A 19959-nucleotide genomic window follows, 5' to 3' on the forward strand; every position below is an offset into this window, starting at 1 on the left:
TAGCACATGTGATGCCATTTCGGACCTGTGGTGGTTTTTTTTAGCAGTACCATGCAGCTATTCTCCTTAAAATGAATTCAATTTCTTGATGTGAAGAAACCTTTGTTATGTGTTTTTAAGAATGAATTTCATTAAGAATGAAATAAGGTTGACAAGAATGAAAGAATAGAAACTAGGTGACAGCATTGTTCTAAGCATTTCACATTCTCAGTCAAAACTTCACTACCACCCTATGAGGTAGGTACTATTATTATCCCAGTTTTGCTAACAAGAAACCTGAGTCAGAGAAAATAAATAGCTTTTCTAAAGTCACACAGGCGGTAAGAAGTGGTATCAGGATTCAAACCATGGCATTCTAGATCTAGACATTATGTGCCCTGCTCCTTATGCATATTTTAAGTGGCTGGGTAATTTTAGTAAAAAATTTGTAAGTATACACACCAGGGAGGGAACATAGGTTGCCTTGCTTGGCAGAGTATAGATGGAAAGAAAAAGGGGGGGGGGGTAGGGGAAAAAATCTGTAGCTCAATGGCAAAATATATTTAATGTAATTTTTTGAATATTATTATCTCATCATACAATAAAAACATAAATACGTCCTTTTAAAAAAAGGACTAGAGGGCTTCCATGGTGGCGCAGTGGTTGAGAGTCTGCCTGCCGATGCAAGGGATATGGGTTCGTGCCCCAGTCCGGGAAGATCCCACATGCCGCGGAGCGGCTAGGTTCGTGAGCCATGGCCGCTGAGCCTGCGCGCCCAGAGCCTGTTCTCTGCAACGGGAGAGGCCACAACAGCGAGACGCCCGCGTACCGCAAAAAAAAAAAAAAAAAAAAAAAAAAAAAAAGAACTAGGAACAAATGAAAATGATGATAAATTTGAAGGCTTTTTTACTCAGTTTGTTACCTTAATTGTATATGAACTAAAGTTATTTATTTATATATTAACTATTTTTAAATTCTAAGGGTTGTTTAAAAAATGAGAGAAATGCATAAATCAGTGTGATCTTGTCAAATAAGTAAAAAGTAATAATAAATAGTAAGTCAGCTTATTTTCAACTTATTAAAATGAAATATTTTAAATATTCCCATACCATTACTTGGGTAAGTAATGTGATTCTTGGAAAAGGAGTGCCCTTTCTCAACTTGGAGAAACTGATAGTCTTGACCTTTAAATCAGTCACCCTGTTCTGGTTTTGTTCTCTTCATGCCAAGACTCTCTACAGTTTGCTATTTTAGAATTCACCTTGTTTGACTTCATATTTCCCTTTCAGCAATAACCTAGAGAAAGAAGGGAAGTCAAATTGAACTGCAAAACTTTGAAACTAAAATGATAAGACATGGTTTAGCTTTCCTATTGTCCAACATGTGTTTATAACTTGACTTCCTGATAGCATACGAAGTAGTTTTAGGTCAACTTCTACAACTTACAAACTAATCCACACAGGCATATAAACTTAAAATTCCAGATGTTTCTGGGGCTGAAAAGTTGGTCCCTATACTAGTTGAATATTTCTTGAAGTGAACAGTATGAGATGAGAATTATAAAATTTATCTAGTGACTTGACATTTGCCCCGTGAAAATTTGCTTCCAATAAACCTGATTCCTAAAGTTGGAGAGTAAGGAGTTTCAATCAACGTTTAATAAATATTTATTGAGCATCTACTATGTCCTGGTAATACAGTGGTGAACAAGACAGACAAGGCCAAAACCTCATGGAGCTTCTGCTCCAGTGTGGCAGATACATAATAAACAACAAAGTGAAATAATTATAGGCATTTATAATTTTTATATAGAAATAAACAGAGTACTAATAAAATGAATAGCTAGAGAAGTCCACTTCAGATAGCATGGCTAGAGGAGATAAAATATTTTTCAGTGAGAATGAGCAGTCATGGGAAAAACAGCAAATGATTTCAGGCAAAGAGAATAGCAAAGTGCAAAGGTAATGGAGACAGAAGGAATCTAGAGGGTTTGAGGACCAACAGAAGGCAAGGGTTTCTGGGGCAACTGGGAGGATGAAGGGATAAGTTGGGCAGGGTCTTGCAGAATTTTATTCAAAGATGATACAAAAGGTAACCTATTGGGAAGTATTCCACTTGTCAATATTGCAAGTACCTTGATATGGTTTACATTTAAATAAAAATAACAATGGTGAGAGTAGACTCAGTATGATACATTGGCTAATCAGCTTGGGGTGGGGGTGGGGCCTGGGGGAAGGAAGAGTCAAGGATGACACTTAGGTTCCTGGCTTTTACATTGAATTCATGAAAAAGTGGATGAAATTAGAAGGTAATTTTGGTTGACTAGCAAGAAATGATAGCCTATTGGACCAGCGTGCTGTTGGTGAAAAAAGAGCAAAATAGAGACATTCATTAAGTTCACTGGCTCTTTAGGGTTGCTTTTACTCTGTGTGACCTACAGGATAATCCTGGTGTATCAGTTAAATGCAATGCTTCTCAAAATTTTCATTTCAAAAACATGGTTTATTTATTTTTTATTTATTTTTAAATACACATTTCTTCTTTTATTTATTTATTTTTATTTTTGGCTGCGCTGGGTCTTCGCCACTGCGCGCAGGCTTTCTCTAGTTGTGGAGAGTGGGGGCTACTCTTCGTTGTGGTGCGTGGGCTTCTCTTGTTGTGGAGCACAGGCTCTAGGTGCGTGGGCTTCAGCAGTTGCAACACATGGGCTCAGTAGTAGTGGCACGTGGGCCCTAGAGCGCGCAGGCTTCAGTAGTTGCGGCATATGGGCATAGTAGTTGCAGTGCGTGGGCTCTAGGGCATGCAGGCTTCAGTAGTTGTGGCACGCAGGCTCAGTAGTTGTGGTGCACGGGCTCCAGAGCACAGGCTCAGTAGTTGTGGTACAAGGGCTTAGTTGCCCTGTGGCATGTGGGATCTTCCCAGACCAGGGATCAAACTCGTGTCCCCTGCATTGGCAGGCAGATTCTTAACTGCTGCACCACCAGGGAAGTCCTCATAGTTCATTTAACAGAAGGAAATAATGAAATGAGAAAGGGATCAAATAGTAGAGATTATGTCAGTAATTCCTAGTTTCACAGCTGCCTCAACATGTATCTTCTGTAGAACTTTTCTTTCTCTTAATTTTATATCTGACTCTATCAAGAAGCAGACAAAGCTTCACTTGCTTAATTCCATTCTAACAATCTAACTTAAAAACAGAAGCCTTTTTTGGTTATCCAATCTATACTTACTAGCAGTTTGACCATGGAAAAATCACTTATCCTTTCTGAGCTCCAGTTTTCTTATCTGTAAAATGGGAGTAATACTATCTGGGAGATTACTATCAAATGGACATAATATGTGATCTACTGTGCAAATGACGATGAGCTTCCTTCCCACTTATCTTCCCGCCTTCCTTCCTTTCTTTCATAAATTTTATTGAGAGGATGAATGAGTAAATATTGGCTATTGTCCAACTCTGACAAAAACCTTGAGGTACAAAAATAATATAGTCCTGCTGTCAAGAAGCATGGACTCTAGTGGAAAAGGCAGTCAATCAAATAATTACAGTGAATTGTGAACTCAGGAACATGAGGTCACAGAAGAGAGAGTTTTGACATCTGCCTAGGAGATCAGAAAGACAGAAACAAAGTACAGTACTTGGGGCATCACAAGACCTGAACAAGTGGTGCTCTCCACAATTGTGTAATAATTAAATGAGATGATATATGTGAATTACCTTGGTAATTCGTAAATTACCAAGGTAAATTACCTTGGTAAAACGTAAAGTCCTAAATAAATGAAATTATTATAGTTGTTATTCTGACTACCAATGACAGAGGTTGTATACAATACCAAATGGCATTCTACATTGATATGTCAAATTTTTTGTCTATTTCTTCTATCTTTCTTTGTTTTGATATACATTCCTGAACAGTGGCTTTCAAACTTATTCACAAGGCAGGGAATATGGGAATCATGATGCTCTTTGCCAAACACCATGAAATACAGAAGTATTTATGTCCATGATACTATTCATTCATTCAATGGATATATGAGAACTTACTGTGTGCCAGAAATTATTCAGGGTGCTAGGATTACAAAGGAGAATAGGATTTGGAATCTACTGTCTAATAAGGATAGTTTTCTAGTAGAAAGATACACAATAATAAATGTAGTCAGTTCTCTGTAGAATCTGTATGAACTCATTTAGTCTTCTCAAAACTGGAGGAGGTAGTCATAAGTCTATAACAATTATGTACATGTTCTAGATGAGAAAACCAAGGCACAAAAAGAAGTAAAATAACTTCCTCCAGATCAAATAGCTGGTGAGTAGCAAAGCCATGCTTCAAACTTAGGCAGTGTGATACAAGTCCTTGCTGTTCATCTCCAAGCCAGTGATTCTCAAGCTATAGCTGTGTCAGGATCCTCTGAAAGGGGATTGTTAAAACATAGATTGCAGGGACCTGATTCAGTAGGTATGGGGTGGGGGTCAGGAATTTGCATTTCTAGCAAATTCCAAGGAGATGCATATGTTGCTGGTCCTTTTGGTCCTGGGACCACAGTCTGAGAACGACTGCTAAGCAATGCTGCTTCTCTATAAACCTACTTATAATGATCTGAGACTAGTACCAAAATCTGGTTTGCATATGAACTGACTTTTATATCATTTTAAATATATCAAATTTTTAGGAATGCAACTTCTAGATAAATCAACAGGAAGGTATTTTGTTCTGCTGGGAACTTGACCAAGAGTTTTCTAGCATGAATAATGGAGGTATGATATTTGAATGACCATCTGATAAGGCAAATGTGACATCCATCAGATTATTATTATCTCTGGATCTTCATTTCCCAATAGTAAAATGAATCCATTAGATTAAGGGGTATTTAAGTTATAACTCAGTGAAAGAATTTCTGTTCTCAGAAAAAAGGTACCTGTCAATTTTATTGTGATTCTACAATTTTACATAGAGACATAAAGTGCAAGTATCTGAATGTCTCATTCTATTTTCCAGTACATTCATACATAAACATTTTAGATAATGAAATACATGTGTTTGTATTAGAACTTTATCTAAAATACCTTTTTTTCTTACTTTTCATGATCTTATCAGTGAGGTTTTTTTCTGTTTTTATTCTTTTTGAATATCTTTTTATTTGTATTTGTATTATTTGGTATTTTCTTTTTATTTTTAAGCAAGTAACTTGTATATGAATTTCATTTCAAAATACCAAAAGTTCTCTGTAAAATATGTTATAAAAATAAAACTTTCGGTCTGATCAATTTGAGAATCACTAATTTTTCTCCCTGCTAATGGAGAGAGGGCTAGTAATAGTTTGTGAATCATTAGATTAGTGGAAATAAACTAAAATGAAATTCAAAGTACCTGAGGTTTATTCCTAAATCTCAGTAACTGGCAATGTGACGCTCATCAAGTTATTACATTATCTCTGTATCTTCATTTCCCAATAGTAAAATGAATCTATTAGGTTAAGAGGCCTCCAAGATCCTTTTTGATTATATTTATTCACTAAATAGAGATGTGTTTTCAGCTTTCTTCACAATTGTTTGTGCTACTTTGATCATGCCGTCAAAGAAATTTCCAACTTGGCTGTTCAGCTCTTCAAAATTGATGATCTAGTGAAAGTTTTAACAACCAATGACACATTTTCCCAGAAATTAGTAAGGCAATGTTACTCTGTCAGTTTATCTCTAAACAGTAAGTGTGCTAGTTTAATTACATGCTTCAGCTTTTCATCCTAAGTAACGGGGAATAAAACCTAGAAGTAGGGTGTTGGCTCCACCCTTGCCTTTGCAGTTTGTGACTACATTAGAGAGTATTTTCATTTATGAGCTTTCAAGGGAAACTCCTTTTGCCAAATCAAAATTGGCTTTCGGGACTAGAAACCAAGATAAAGCTATTAAGTACATTTATTTTAACACCCCAGGACACTTCCTAAGTATTTTCAAGCCAGAATTTGGAAGACAAAGGTGAATAATGTCGACTTGCTCCCTTCGAATGCTTACAATCTGGTGGAGAAGGTGGACATCCAAGTATTTATTTGTAACCACTGTTTCGAGGGCAAAATGCACGTGCCCAAAAGTCTGTCTTGTTCATCACTTGTCCTTGATGTTGCATAGGGCCTGACACCTAAAAGGTTCTGTGCACAAAAGGAGCCCCAGCTTCCAACAACAGCCAGGAAAGACAGAGGAGCTCTCACAGAAAAGGATGATAATTAAACTGAACGACGAGGCACCTGTAAATAGTGCTGCCTTATAATTACTGGCGAGCAGACTGGCACCCTGGAACCTGCGCATAAGACCAGCATTCTCGCACCAGCTCCCTTCCTCACCCTGGGCGACTTGCTTCCTCTCTCTGGGCCGCCTGCTTTCCAGCTGCAAAACAAGGGCTTTAGTGCCTGTGCGTGTTTGTGTGCGTGCGTGCGCGCAACTAAATCCTATAACGTTAGCGGGCGGAAAAAAAAATCCTAATACACAAAAACTGCAAGTTTGCACTACAACTGAATTCCCCTGTGGATAACAGGCAAACAACATTAACAGGAAACCGACAAAACCCAGCAAACAAAAGGAACTGAAAGTTTTAGAAAACGGAAGGAAGAGCAGTTCTCAAACAGCTGGGATGGCTCGGGGTCGCACGTGAAATAGTTCTGAGGATAAAAGTTAACTGAGTGAGGACTAAGTGGGAAAGACAAGCAAGTAAAAGAAAGCTCCACTAGTTAGGTCGCTCTGTCTCTGGGCCTTTTTCCCACTTTCAGTCCCCCTTCCCCCACCCCCGCCTCCCTCACCGCGCTTCTCTCGGTCTCTCTCTGACATTTAGCCTCCCCTCCCCCTCACCTGTCTGTCTCTCTCTTCCTCTTTTTCTCTTAGTCTCTCTCTCTCCGTTATTTCTCAAGGAGCGAAGGAGCGCAGTCTGGGGCGCGCACGGACCAGCTGTGGCTCTGCAGTCCTCTTTGGAGGTGTCCCTTGGCAACTGAACCTGGTGCTGGGCTCTCTGAGCCTGAGGTCCGACGGCCGCCAGGTGACGGGCGCGCTCTCCAAAGGCCCCCATCTAAGGGGCGGTGCCACTGGCAGGCGCCCAGCCCCCCGCGGCCCGAGATCCCGCCCCCCGCCGTGTTGCCGGTTTCCAGCCCCTCTATTTTAAGGCACGAGCACAGCAGCGGTGGCTTCAGTCCCCGCCTGCAGTGCTTTGCCTCGCGTCCCTTCCCCACTTCTCCTAAGGGCCTTGCCAGCATGGGTGCCTGGCCCGGCTCGCCGCTCGCCGCCCTCCTGCTGCTCCTCTTCCGCGCTGTCAACGTGCACTGCGACACTCCTGCCAACTGCACCTACCCTGACCTGCTGGGCACTTGGGTCTTCCACGTGGGCCGCAGCGGTTCTCAGGGCGAGGTCAACTGCTCGGTTATGGGTAAGCCGCCGGCGCCCTTGGACCCGCTTCCTCCCTGTGCCTACCCGGGGCTCCTTCCCTTCGGTCCCTGAGCCCTTTTTCCCGCAGCGCCCCCGCTAGGGGGGAGGCCGGGAGGTCTTGGCTGGACTTGGGGTCCATGGGGGGCGTGCCCTCTCCCGCTCCAGGGCAGCGACGTCAACGTGGAGCAGCTGAGAACGTCTCACTTCGCTCGGTCTTGGTTATTCCCGGGCCCCCAACACTTTTTGCAAGAATTTTTTTCCCCCCTTGATTTCCGTTTCTTGTTTTGGGGTTTGGTTTGTAAGAGAGTTGAGACCGTGCAATCTTATCTCCCCATCCCATCTGCAGTATTTTATTGTGCCAGTGAAAAATGAGCTCAAAGACTCTTGAGAATATAGCTTTTAAAGTTTCCTTTTATTAGGTTGTGGGAAAGAGCCCTTAAGCCCAGAGATTTTGATGTGGACCTGAGAAAGCTTCTGGTACCACTACACAGTTTCATGTATTGCATGGGGGGTAGTGATACCCACCAGGGTTTTTGGCCTTTGCCAATCAGAAATTGACTACAGGCCGGAAAAGAAATTCAGGCAAGGCTTTTTTGGGCCGCTGCTGCAACAGGGCTAGTGAGAACAAGTAACAAGCTTATTCCTTATATGGGTGAGGGTAGGGGGTGTGTCCAGTGGTGGGGGGGAGGGCTAGCTTGGGTGGTTTGCCCACCCCTCTGGGGGTGTTGAGTACAGGGGGCATGCGCAATACCCAGTGTTTGTTCCAGACACCCAATTTTTGCTCAGGGCTCTTCAGAAGTGTCAGTTAAGTTTTTTGCTTTTTTGTATCTTTTTGTCCATAATGGGGCCCAACTGTGCATTCAGGCAGTTATTTTTAGTCCCATATAGTTTCTTTGTATTTTGTTGCTGGAGGAGGTTTGTCCAGGTGCAAGCATTGCAGCACTTCAGCAAAGGGTCCCAGGTCCCAGCCTGTCTCAGTAGTATATAAAAGTTTGTTTTTTTTTAATACCTTTGGCCAATAATTATATTTTGAAATGCCCAGAGCCAAGCACAGTGCCTAGCTCATGGAAGGCTCTCAATAAATATCTAGTGTTTGAACACTCTGGAACATTCCATATGCCCTCAGATAACATGGCTATCCCAAGGACAAAGAATTTAGTGACGAGAGAAGAAAAAACACACAATCTTGGGTCAGGAGACGCACTCTCGTTCTGCCCAAACCTTTACCACACTGTGGCTTGTGCAGAATGAGTGAAGCTCTCAACTGCAATTTCCTTGTTAATAGAACAGAGATTGCCAGGTCATCTGTCACTAAACAGACTTACTCAATTGTCCAACTCCAAATGACTGTGTGGCATTTTACTGGGCATTATAACCATTTTCTCTTTTAAAGTTGAAGTTGGAGATCCAAAGCTTAAGGGAGATCAGGATTTGCAGTGTTCTGTCACATGGAATTTCCTATTTCTGAGCATTAATCTGAAACATGGAAAAATTGTCCAAAGTGTGGAAACCTCCAGATTGGACACAGCAGAACCCTTTTCAGGCAGCCTCTGCCTATGTTCCATACCTTTGACCTTAATCTAATCAATTAAAGACACCCACAGATCTGAGTCCCCATTTTCTGAAGGTTAAAAGTTTAGTTCCATTTGGCACAAATTAGCTGTATAGGATAAAAACCTTGAGTTTGCTGAATACTTTGAAAGGATTCAGTTTCCGAGGTTCTGAACTGTACAGCCATTTAGAAGAAAGATATCCATCCCATTTCTTCTCTGAAGAGATCATTTCCTTTGTTCTTATGATCTGGTAGCAAGTCTTTTTATATTTCCACTTTTTGATTACCATTTTGTCTTCTCATTTCTGTTGGTCATTTTCAACATACCCCATTTCTCCTTTTCTTCAGTGGAAAAATTTCTTCAGTGTTTGGATGCTCTGGGAAGGTAGTGGCTGTACTTTTTGGGGTCTCTCTGCCTGCTGGGCTACTTGACATATCTTTTGAGCCTTTGCTTCACATTCTTGCCTGAGACCCCTCTGGGATTATACAGAGAGGGAGGCAACAAAACAGGGACTCTAATATATTCACAAGCCAGATCCACCCACATTCAGTAGCATGAAAGGAAAGCAGCTTAAAAATAATGGAAATTGTAGAGAAGCTTTTACCTCCCATTGAAGTCCACATTATTTTCCTTTGTTGTGCATTTTCTTTTCTTTAGGACCACCAGAAAAAAAAGTAGTGGTGCACCTCAAGAAGTTGGATACGGCATATGATAACTTTGGCAATTCTGGCCATTTCACCATCGTTTACAATCAAGGCTTTGAGATTGTGTTGAATGACTACAAGTGGTTTGCCTTTTTTAAGGTTAGTTTTGTTGGAATATACATTCATATTTTCAATGATTTGATAACTGAAGCTTCTTCTAATGAGGAGACCCTTAGTATTTTAATTTTAGATTAAGAAGATAACCAGAATTGATACCAATTTTCTGAAGAGAAATTAGATGGTGTAATTTTGCTACTTTATTTAAAATTATAACTTCAGTAGGTTTAAAAAAAAGACACATGATCTATATTTGAGTATGTATGATCCATCTCTATTTAAATTTACATTTTGGTAAGTATGATTAAATTCTTTATTTTCTTTATTACTACACCTTTATTGCTAATTGTTGCCTTAGTCACTTGGCTTTGTACTGAAACTGTTGGAAAGATAGGGTTTTTATTATTATCTTGAGGTTATTATACTGTCCATCTTATTGTCGTTTGTTAGCTTTGAGAAATTGACCTAAATGACTCATTGAAGTAGTATAATGTACTACATATATTAATGTGAATAATTTATTTGACTAAAGTGGGACAGAGATGGAGAGCCTTGGAGTTACTCGTTGGGCTAATTAAAGCAAAAGGTAGCCTAGCCAGCCCAGCTTGTTTTCTTCTCTCACTAGGGAAGAACTCTTGTCCATTCTTATGGTCTTACACATTGCTTCTAATTGCAGACACATTCTAGGGTAAAATAGTTGAGCACAAATTGCAGTCCATCCCAGATATCTTTCTGAAGTTGGAACATTTCCTATTAGCAGGGTATTAAATGGTTTAACTAAATTGAATACACAAACCTGAGACTAGCTGTTTCTTATTCTAAATAAAGTATAAGTAAAGACAGTTTTTCATGGGTTGTGTCCATAGCCTTTAAAACATCTGGAAAGAGTTGGCCAATTACAGGAATTTGTGGGAAGGTGAGGGAATGATTCTGTTAAAGATGATGAAAGACAAAGCACCAGCAAAAGACTAATTTCTAAATTTATTGTGATTACTCATGTGGGTTGTGGCTTAATCACTAACTAGGATATGTTGTTAACACCTGAGCCAACCAAATTTCTAAGAGTAGTAATGCCCAATACCTTTTTTTTTTTTTTTTTTTTTAACTACGAGGACCCCTTCTTAATTGAAAAAAGAAAAGAGAGATGGGAAAAGTTGTCTCCCCTCACCTGGATTGACTGTCTGATATTCAGCTGGTGGGAACCAGTCCATCCGTGCTGGCCATTGAGGGCCAGCAGTCTACTTTATTAGTTGAAGCCCATGCTTGATCAGTTATTAAATATTTTTAAATATCACCCCTAGATACTATGTATTTTTAAAAATCATAGCAGTATCTGTATGAGTTTTAAAAATTGTAGTATGTATGCAATAAATGTGATTCCATCTGAATATAATTCTTGGTCTACATATTGATGAGCCTAGGGCTTTGTAGACCTCTTGTAGGTACTCTGTTACAGTCCTTCAAAAGTTCTTTGCCTTCAGGTGGGGAGTGAATTGCCTATGGAATTGAGGCACAAGGAAAGAAATATTCAAGACAGTTGTTACCATGTACCTTCCTCCTTCCTCCACTTCTTCCTCTTGCCCCTCCTTTTTCCCACCTCTCCCTTCCCCTTTGCCTTTTGTTGATACAAAATAGGTAATCGATATTTATTTAAAACATGAAAATGAAGTAGAATTCAGTTGAGAAATAGGTTGCATAAATTACTTAAGTACAAGATAGAGTGTAGTATATAAATAGATGAGTGAATAGTTTTAACCCATTTGGCTTAGAAGACTTTTCATTCTTCACTTCTGTAGAATTGGAGAAACTGGTGGTGGAACTTCTAATGACACCATTAATTACCTGAGACATCAGAAACAGGCAAGGGCAGTTTCCCTCCGGTAATATTTTCCCATCAGTCTGTCTGCTCTCGGCTTGAATAGGAGTCCAGAGATGGTGGGGACATGGTTGGTAGCTGAATGAGGAATTGGAACACTTCTTTCTACAGTTGACCCTTGAACAACACAGGTTTGAACTGTGTAGGTCCACTTATACAGAAATTTTTTTTTCAATAGTAAATACTATAGTATTTATATACACAATCCGAGGTTAGCTGAATCTGCAAATGGGGATCCAAGATTGGTTGATTCCTTAGATGTGGAAACCCGTATATTGAGGGCTGACTATAAGTTATAGGTGGGTTTTCAACTACTTGGAGGGTTGGTGCCCCAAACCCTGCGTTGTTCCTTTGTTCGAGGGTCAACTCTATTTCTCTTTAAATCACAGTATAAGCAAATCTGGTATTTTTTTGTAGCCTCAGAACATTAGTTGCAGATCAATAAAGGCTTTTTTTTTTTTTTTTTTTTTTTTTTTTTTTTTTGCGGTACGGCGGCCTCTCACTGCTGTGGCCTCTCCCGTTGTGGAGCACAGGCTCCGGACGCACAGGCTCAGCAACCATGGCTCACGGGCCCAGCCGCTCCGCGGCACATAGGATCCTCCTGGACCGGGGCACGAACCCGTGTCCCCTGAATCGGCAGGTGGACTCTCAACCACTGCGCCACCAGGGAAGCCCCAAGGCTTTTTAAAGCCAAATGAAGTTGTGTTCTCAACCATATGTGGGAAGAGTCAGTGTATACACCATTGTAGGGTAGAACCCTACCTGATCATATGCTTCTGGACAGCATTCTCTTATTAGGAATAAAAGTAGAAGAGTGTTCTTCTGCTACTGATTTCGGTGTATTTTTTAGAGTGTCCATTTGACCAGAACCATTATCAGGACCATGTTTTCTTTTCCTCCTAAAAAATCAGCCACTCTGGTCAGTAGTTAGATCATGTGATAAGGATCATAATTTCAATAAGCAGAGCAGAACATACACAAGATACTTGATTTTAAAATTTCTCTTAACACAATCAAGTAGTTCCAGATAAACCTATTTTGCAGTGATAAAATGGCATGTTCTTTTAGCAAATCCAACTGAAAAAGTAATGGAGAGTAGCAGAGTTTAACAAATTTAAGAAAAATGATAAAGTGGAGTTGACTTTACATAATAGGGCAGTCAAACACTTTTGGAGTGATACTTGTTAACATAAAAGGCTTGCTGGGTTTTACCGTAAGCCTCAGGGTATTTCCTACAGTGGTGCTGGGGAATCCATGCTGGGTGTGTAACTCAAGAAAGCTCACCTATTTAATGAATAAAGCGTGTGAGATTTTTTTTCTACAGATTTTAGAAGTATCTTTTAAATGAAAAATAATTTATTTTTAAAAAAGAAAAATTATCAAAATATAAGCAGTGTTTTACTATTCAAGTTTAGGTGCCTTATGTAAACTAAACCATAATCCACTCAACCTACTGCAATAACAGAAATATCTGACAAATTTTTGCCATTTATACCCTCCACTGTTACTCTACAAATCAGTTGGATTTCCAGGAGTCTCCCTTAACTCATACCAGACCCTACCACTTGTTTCATTTTGCCCTCTTCAGAGAGGCTTTCATGAGGTTGTTTCTTAGGGTTGTTTCTGCTAGTTTGCTGAGCGGGTGTTACGTGCAAGGTATTCTGCTAGGTTCCTTCTACGCCTTCTGTTCCCCCAGATCAGCCTGCAGCTCAACAGAACAGACAGCTTCCACATCATTCTCCCTGCATGCCAACTTTGGAACAGTTGTGACACCACTTTTATTGCTAGGAACTTGCTTTTATTAAGTTCTACTTATTCAGGCCTCACCTGGAAAATAAGCAGAATTTTTCATGAATTGAGGTTCTTCGACCTTTTTTTCCTTGGTTTTAACTGCTTAAGAAATTGGGGGTGGAGTGGAGATGATTTGTTTGTTTTTTTTTTACATAGGACTTCAAGCTAGATGAAAGCTTGGAAGGAAATCTTGACACTGGAAATTTATACATAGTTTGAGTTAGGCAGGAAGCACTAGGTTTATATTTTTGAAAGACACTTTTTTTCTATTCAACTTCCAGCATAGATTCAGTTATCAGAAAACTTTGGCGGGGTTACAAACTCAAATGAATTTAGGGCTCACCCAGGCAAATACCTAAGCATTTAAAACAACTTTTGTAAAACAATAAGGAGTTACTCAACCTATGGCAAAATGGAAACTTTCCTAGAGACATTCAGATTCAGTTTTCCTTTAAAATAATGCGCTGGCCAAAATAAAAGACTATCTGCACAAGCCAGTTTCTAAGACTATCACATTTTAATAGCATTACCATTTGATTATAATTGGCACACTCCAAAAAATTCGCACCCTTTAAACGTACCTGCAGATGAAAAACAACCAACCTCTTATATAGAAACACACAATGTAACGGATGTTTGATTATGGCTGACTTTGTGATGGGTGGGTAAGCGATTGTTTTTTTCTTCTTTACACTTCTGTGGAATTTTTTTTTTTCTTTTTTTGTGGTATGCGGGCCTCTCACTGTTGTGGCCTCTCCCGTTGCGGAGCACAGGCTCCGGACACGCAGGCTCAGTGGCCATGGCTCATGAGCCCAGCTGCTCCGCGGCATGTGGGATCTTCCCGGACCGGGACATGAACCTGTGCCAAGGAGGGAAGTGGTATGGAACAAACTCAGCTTCAAAGAATACTCTCAAGTTGAATAGCTTTCTAACCTTTTACTGTTTCTCATTTTACTTTCTCTGAGGCTGTAAAAGGGGGCAGTAGCAAATGAACTCAGATTTTATTTTGAACATTAAGCTACTCAAGGGCTGAAGAAGATGCATAGAAGGGAAACTAGACTCATTAGGCTGAAAACTGAATTTGGGGATAGTTAAGCAGACTTCACTGATTTCTAATTGAGTTTTTGTTTGGAACCTACCAGTCTTAGTAGAACTATAAGCAAAAAACACTACCGTGAGTATTTCTAAAGCAGGTTGGTACTCAAAACAAGAACAGTATGTTGGGAAATTCATACCAGATGATTTATTTACGCATTTTGTGTGCTAGTGACTTACAGATTTCAAGCTTGTTGCAACAGTTAGAAATGTGAATCATGTGTTCCTACAGTAAAGGATTTGGGAGTCTCGTGCAATTTTTCTGTTGTGCCTTCTAGGTTCATTTTTAAGATATAACAAACTTTCAGAATATTTGTTATTGGGATAGATTTACCTGTTTGAACATAGATTCAACACACCAAGATGAGTTTGTCTTTTTTTAAAAAAACAACTTGATGTTTACTTTTAAAAGTGTTTAAATTGAGGAAAAGAATCAGAAGTTAAGCACTTAACACATGTCTAGCTATTTGTTTTCTTTTATGATGTTGCTTTATCTCAACGCAATGACTCAGTTTTCCATTGTAAACCCTTCGTAGGATGTCACTGATTTTATCAGTCAGTTTTTCATGCAGCTGGGAACTGTGGGGATATATGATATGCCACATCTGAGGAACAAACTGGGTGAGCTCCATTGAAATATTTTTAACTTTCTTACTAAAAGCAAGCTTCCCTCCTCCTTGGTGGCCTATGAAAATGAATGTTGATTTACTCATCAGGGAGAGGAAGATGGAGAACAGAGAGATTATGGCTTTCTTACAGATTTCCTGCTTGAGCCTGCTTATTTGCTACTTCTTATCTGCCTGCACTATTTATTTTCATGTTAGTATGTTCTGTCTGCACACATCAAATTAGTTTTCTCAAGCATGATGCTCATAACGTAAGTGGACATGAAACCAAAAAGGTAAAGACCCAGTTAAGGAAAGGTTGGCTCAAATTCAGTTCACATCCTTGAAGTAGCTATGCTGCCTGAGGTTGCTCATTCTTTTCTAAAAACACTCAAGAGGAACCCATGTGAAGCATGGCATTTTTGTTGTCTTCCAGTAGAGAAGGTGGCTCTTCCAGAGAAATTGACATACCTGTCAGTCATCCCTTTGAGACATCACCTATCTTTTTTAAAACTGGTTCCTTCTCAGAACAGACTATTGACTAGGGAGAAGGGGATCTTTTTCACTCTGTACATTCTCCTCACACTTTCAGAATAGATGTTTTAATCATTGCTCTCTCTGAATCCATAAATTTAGATGTCTAAAATTTTGATGGAAAAATGGGTGGTTAGAGAGAAAACGTTGATGGGGACTTACCCTCCCTTACATTTCATATAACAGGTTTTTCCCTTTCCCTTCCTCTTTTACTTAGCTCTTAAGTAAGGAAGTGAGATATGAAAAGGGAACTGGGGCAAGTGTTGAAAGCACCATAGCCTTATCCTGTATCAGCGTTTTTTCAAACTGTTTAATGGGCCAGCGGTGGCCCACCCATGTGCCAGGAAGGAATTGCTCATAAGTTGTATCACTTCATCTTGTTAAGCTTTAAAGGTTGTTCTAGGCAGCCACTAACAACACATCAAAGTGAAAATTAGAGCTGAAACCAATAAGCTCTTTCTTCTGAATTTATTTCTGGTAGTTGAATACGTGTAGACTGCCTTAAATAGTTTCCTTTCAGAACTTCTCAGAATCTTTAATATATTGTATGGTGGAAGCTCAGGAGGGAGATATAATAAGAAGGTTTTCTAAAATAAGTTTACCATTATTTCCTCACAAAAATTTAAGGTATTCTCGGAATGCAGTTTACAAAATTATGTCTTAAAACTTTAATCTTTCTCCTTATTAGGGAGAGGCTTTTACCAGCAGAAGAGATTGACCCTAGTATTTGCTCAGTAAATGGGATAAATAGCCTTGTACCTAGAAATAGTGATCAAAGTAGCATTCAGTCTACATTTAGAATTTGTAAGGTGTATATGTTATTATGTCTCGGTTGCTAGATTAGCCTCTTTCTTAACTACATTTCAAAACTGTATTAGGCTTATTTGGTAGCATTTAATTTAAAATGAATCTGCATGTGCTTCTTGAGCATGTTGGCTGCATGCACGATATGTATTGCTTAAGCATTCAGCTTTTGAGAATGGTGGCTTTTTGTGACTGTCTTAAGTAGCATTAAAAAATACCAGCATCTGAAATACTAAATACTAGTATTTTTTTTTCACTTAAATAAATTACTATGTTTAAATTTTTAAGAGACATTATGATCCTTGTTGGCTTGTAACTCTAGTTTTTATTGTCTTTTAGTTATTAAATAGAGCATCTGTTGAGGGGCTCTTTTAAAACCACAGCCAAAAACAGACTTTGGGGCTAAGAGGCAAGAGGCAGAGCAGCATGCGGCAGTGGACCTACCTACCTCTAACAGCTAGCAGAGGCCTCTAGCAGCTACAGACCCTTCTGGAGTCTTTATGTGCATGTAACATACAGAGGAGTCCTGGTAACCTACCTCAAGGCAGCTGCCCTCCTGAACACTTCCTTGAAAAGCAGCAACTGCCATTTTGGAATGTGAACAACCAAAGACCAAGCAGGAAAAAGAAAAAAAATCTGGAAGTCTTAGGTGGCTTCACCATTCAGCCTTTGAATAAAAGGAACAATATGCAACACACATTTCTTTCTTATTTTCTCTTTTGAAAACTGTTCTGTTGAAATGATTTTTTCAGACTGCTTTTAGGACTTGACTTACTTGTTTTATTTTGTTAACAGTGCAAATTTTACTCACAGTTAAATGAACTTCCCAAATGCCTTCTCTTTCTCTATTTACCTTGAGGAGCCCCAACACCTGTTATAAGAATAAAATTAGGTTTCAGAATATCTTGAGATGCACAGATACATTATGGGTGGGAAGATGGTCCCAGGGGGACATGTTTGGGGGAGGAGGCTTTCTGAGATAAACCAAACTGCTGAAGGGTCTCTTTTTATAGATCATATATCTGCAGTACCCCTGTCCAGAAAGATGGTATGATTAATACATTTTGGGGGGTGTTTTTTAAAATTAGGTGCCAGCCTTGTGCTAAGAACTTGACATGCTTTATGTTACAAAAATCCCATTAAGTAGATATTACTAGCTTCAATTTTCAGATAGGGAAAATTAGTCTCATACAGTGCTTAAACTCACACAGCTTCTAACTGTAGAATGATATGGGCTATTTGTCAAGTTTGTTTCACAAAGAAGTATTGGTACTTGAAGTCACATTTGGGCAGGTTTTCTGGTGAATCCTAGTCTGTAAGCATCACAAATGTTAGTTCAGTGCACTGCATTGGCTCTTGTTGAAATTTTAGAAGAATTGTCTTGAACCTTAGATTTCCTTACCAAATGAGGCTACTGACTTTCTTTCCTAAGCCCAGGTCCCTTATTCAAGACAAAAATGTACTTTCTCCTTCTCTTTATGGTTCTCCAAATTGAAGGAGAGTTTTGTAAACTTCAAGTTAAGTAGGCTTGCTAAGTTTACTTCTTTTAATTACACTATTGTTCAAACTGATTGCTGTCTTCCAGGTCTTTCCTGCTAATAAACAATGGACTAGTTTCCTCCTCATTTCTTTAGAGCTGATTAAATATCAGCCTTGGCAAACCAAAATGTGGGGCTACACCTAATTCTTATTGTCTGGGAGGACTTTTCTGCATCCCTTGAATTGCTTCTTGAGTGGAGGAGTCTTTCTCTAGATAGTAGGTTGTCATCATTACTTTATTGGTTCAGATAATTATTTATATCATTTGAGAGGCACTGGTCTGCTGTTCTGGGAAGGTTATATCTTATAAAAACTAAGTAAGAGTACATCCAACTGCCACCTGGCTACTTTCTTCTATCCTGATAATTCTTTATCACTCAGGATCTCGATGCCACCTCTGTGAAATTCCCCAGCTTTCTCCTTTACTGGGAGGAATGCCATTATTTTGGTTCCAGTTGTACTTTGCAGGTATCTCTGCCCTGGTAGTACTAATTCTGCTGTAAATGGAATGACTTGATAGTGTGTCATCTTCTTCCAGACTGAAGGTCTGTGTATCTTCAGCACCTAATGCATGTAGAACTTTATCTTGGAACTTCAGTTTGGAAAATTATCCACATGTCTCTTGTCTTTTCAAAGACTTCAGAAGTAATGCCAGCTTACAAAGAATTAATTCTATAGGGTTCTAGAAGCCCAAATCAGGAACGGTGCTATGTTTATATTTTTGGTCCTCTGTTCTAAAAAAAAAATATTAGGTTACATACTTACAGGGTTCTGTAAGAGTTGTGTATTTTCAAACTGATCGTCTGGATGTAAATATGACAAAGCAACCAGTGTGTATAAGAATATACTTAGCGGGCTTCCCTGGTGGCGCAGTGGTTGAGAGTCCGCCTGCCGATGCAGGGGACACGGGTTCGTGCCCCCGGTCCGGGAAGATCCCACATGCCGCGGAGCAGCTGGGCCCGTGAGCCATGGCCGCTGAGTCTGCGCGTCCGGAGCCTGTGCTCCGCAACGGGAGAGGCCCGCGTACCGCAAAAAAAAAAAAAAAAAAAAAAAAGAATATATTTAGCAAGGCATCTAAAATCACCCCTACTAACGTGTTTTTTTCCCCCTGTTTCTTTGAGTATCTTTGCATCTAAATGTTTGTTTTCATTATGGAAGAGAAAACTTGGGTACAAAACTGCAGGTATTTGTGTTCGTAGGCCCCATAATAGATTACTGTTTAGCATTCTCTGTTGTAATTGCCTGTTTGTCCTTTCCTCTGGCCTTTAAACTCCTTGAGGGCAGTGATCAACACTGTATTAATGACCATTTTATTCCTTATGTGTAGTTCAATATGTGATAAATAATAGGCCTTCAATAAATATTTGTAAGAGAAAGAAAATTGAATAATATACCATTGTGTTGTTCCATTGTTTTATTGTTGTGTTTCTGAAAGTATTTTTTACCTTTGTGTCCTTAGAGGCTATGGTGGACCCTCAGGCCATAGTTGTTGAATGACTTTGTAGAAAACAGATGAGACTTTAACATTTTATTCTGCTTATATATTATATTTTAATTTTTGTGTGAGACTGTAGAGGTTAAGATAAACCTCAGAGTTAAAAATAGTAAAGTTCTAACTTTCAGAATTACTTAAAAGTAAATTAGCTGTCAGGGGAAATAGTGAGCTTTATCTGTGACTGCTGTGGTTCCCCAAAGCCTGGATAACCAAGGACTCAAACTAGCCTAGGGTGCTGTGGGCTGTGCCCCTGCCCCCTTAAGAAGCACCAGCTAAAGGTTAGAGTCGATGAACTCTAAGATTTCTTCCAACCTTACAGTTTAAGAGATTATGAGCAAGTAAGTGAGGAATGAGCCAAGGGACTTTGTCTACCTTGCTGGGTATCAAATTGCTGTTTTCTTAACTAGTTCTGGAACATATGTTTTGGTTTAAATGGAACATCTTTTCTGCCCCGGAAATAAATTTATGATCCTCCATTTTCATATGTAAATCTGATTGGCAGTTACTTCAGTAAAATGCCCG

General features: G+C 39.5%; 1 protein-coding gene across 2 annotated transcripts in view; it reads left to right on the forward strand.

Annotated features, from left to right (window-relative positions):
* The first annotated feature begins 6853 nt into the window (after nt 1–6853).
* Nucleotides 6854–19959, forward strand: part of CTSC (cathepsin C) — a 43047-nt gene continuing 29941 nt past the window's right edge. Inside the window, exons 1-4 of one of the 2 annotated variants that reach the window (XM_059070424.2) lie at nt 6872–7385; nt 9595–9740; nt 14997–15081; nt 16743–17100. In XM_059070424.2, the coding sequence (XP_058926407.1) occupies nt 7214–7385; nt 9595–9740; nt 14997–15081; nt 16743–16753 (414 nt within the window). In that variant the 5' untranslated portion in view covers nt 6872–7213 and the 3' untranslated portion in view covers nt 16754–17100. Of the gene's footprint in view, nt 7386–9594; nt 9741–14996; nt 15082–16742; nt 17101–19959 lie in introns of those variants that run through there. The other variant, XM_059070423.2, reaches the window with a different exon arrangement.

This window comes from Kogia breviceps, chromosome 7 (genome assembly GCF_026419965.1).
Source record: "Kogia breviceps isolate mKogBre1 chromosome 7, mKogBre1 haplotype 1, whole genome shotgun sequence".
In the NCBI taxonomy this organism is placed as follows: domain Eukaryota; kingdom Metazoa; phylum Chordata; class Mammalia; order Artiodactyla; family Physeteridae; genus Kogia; species Kogia breviceps.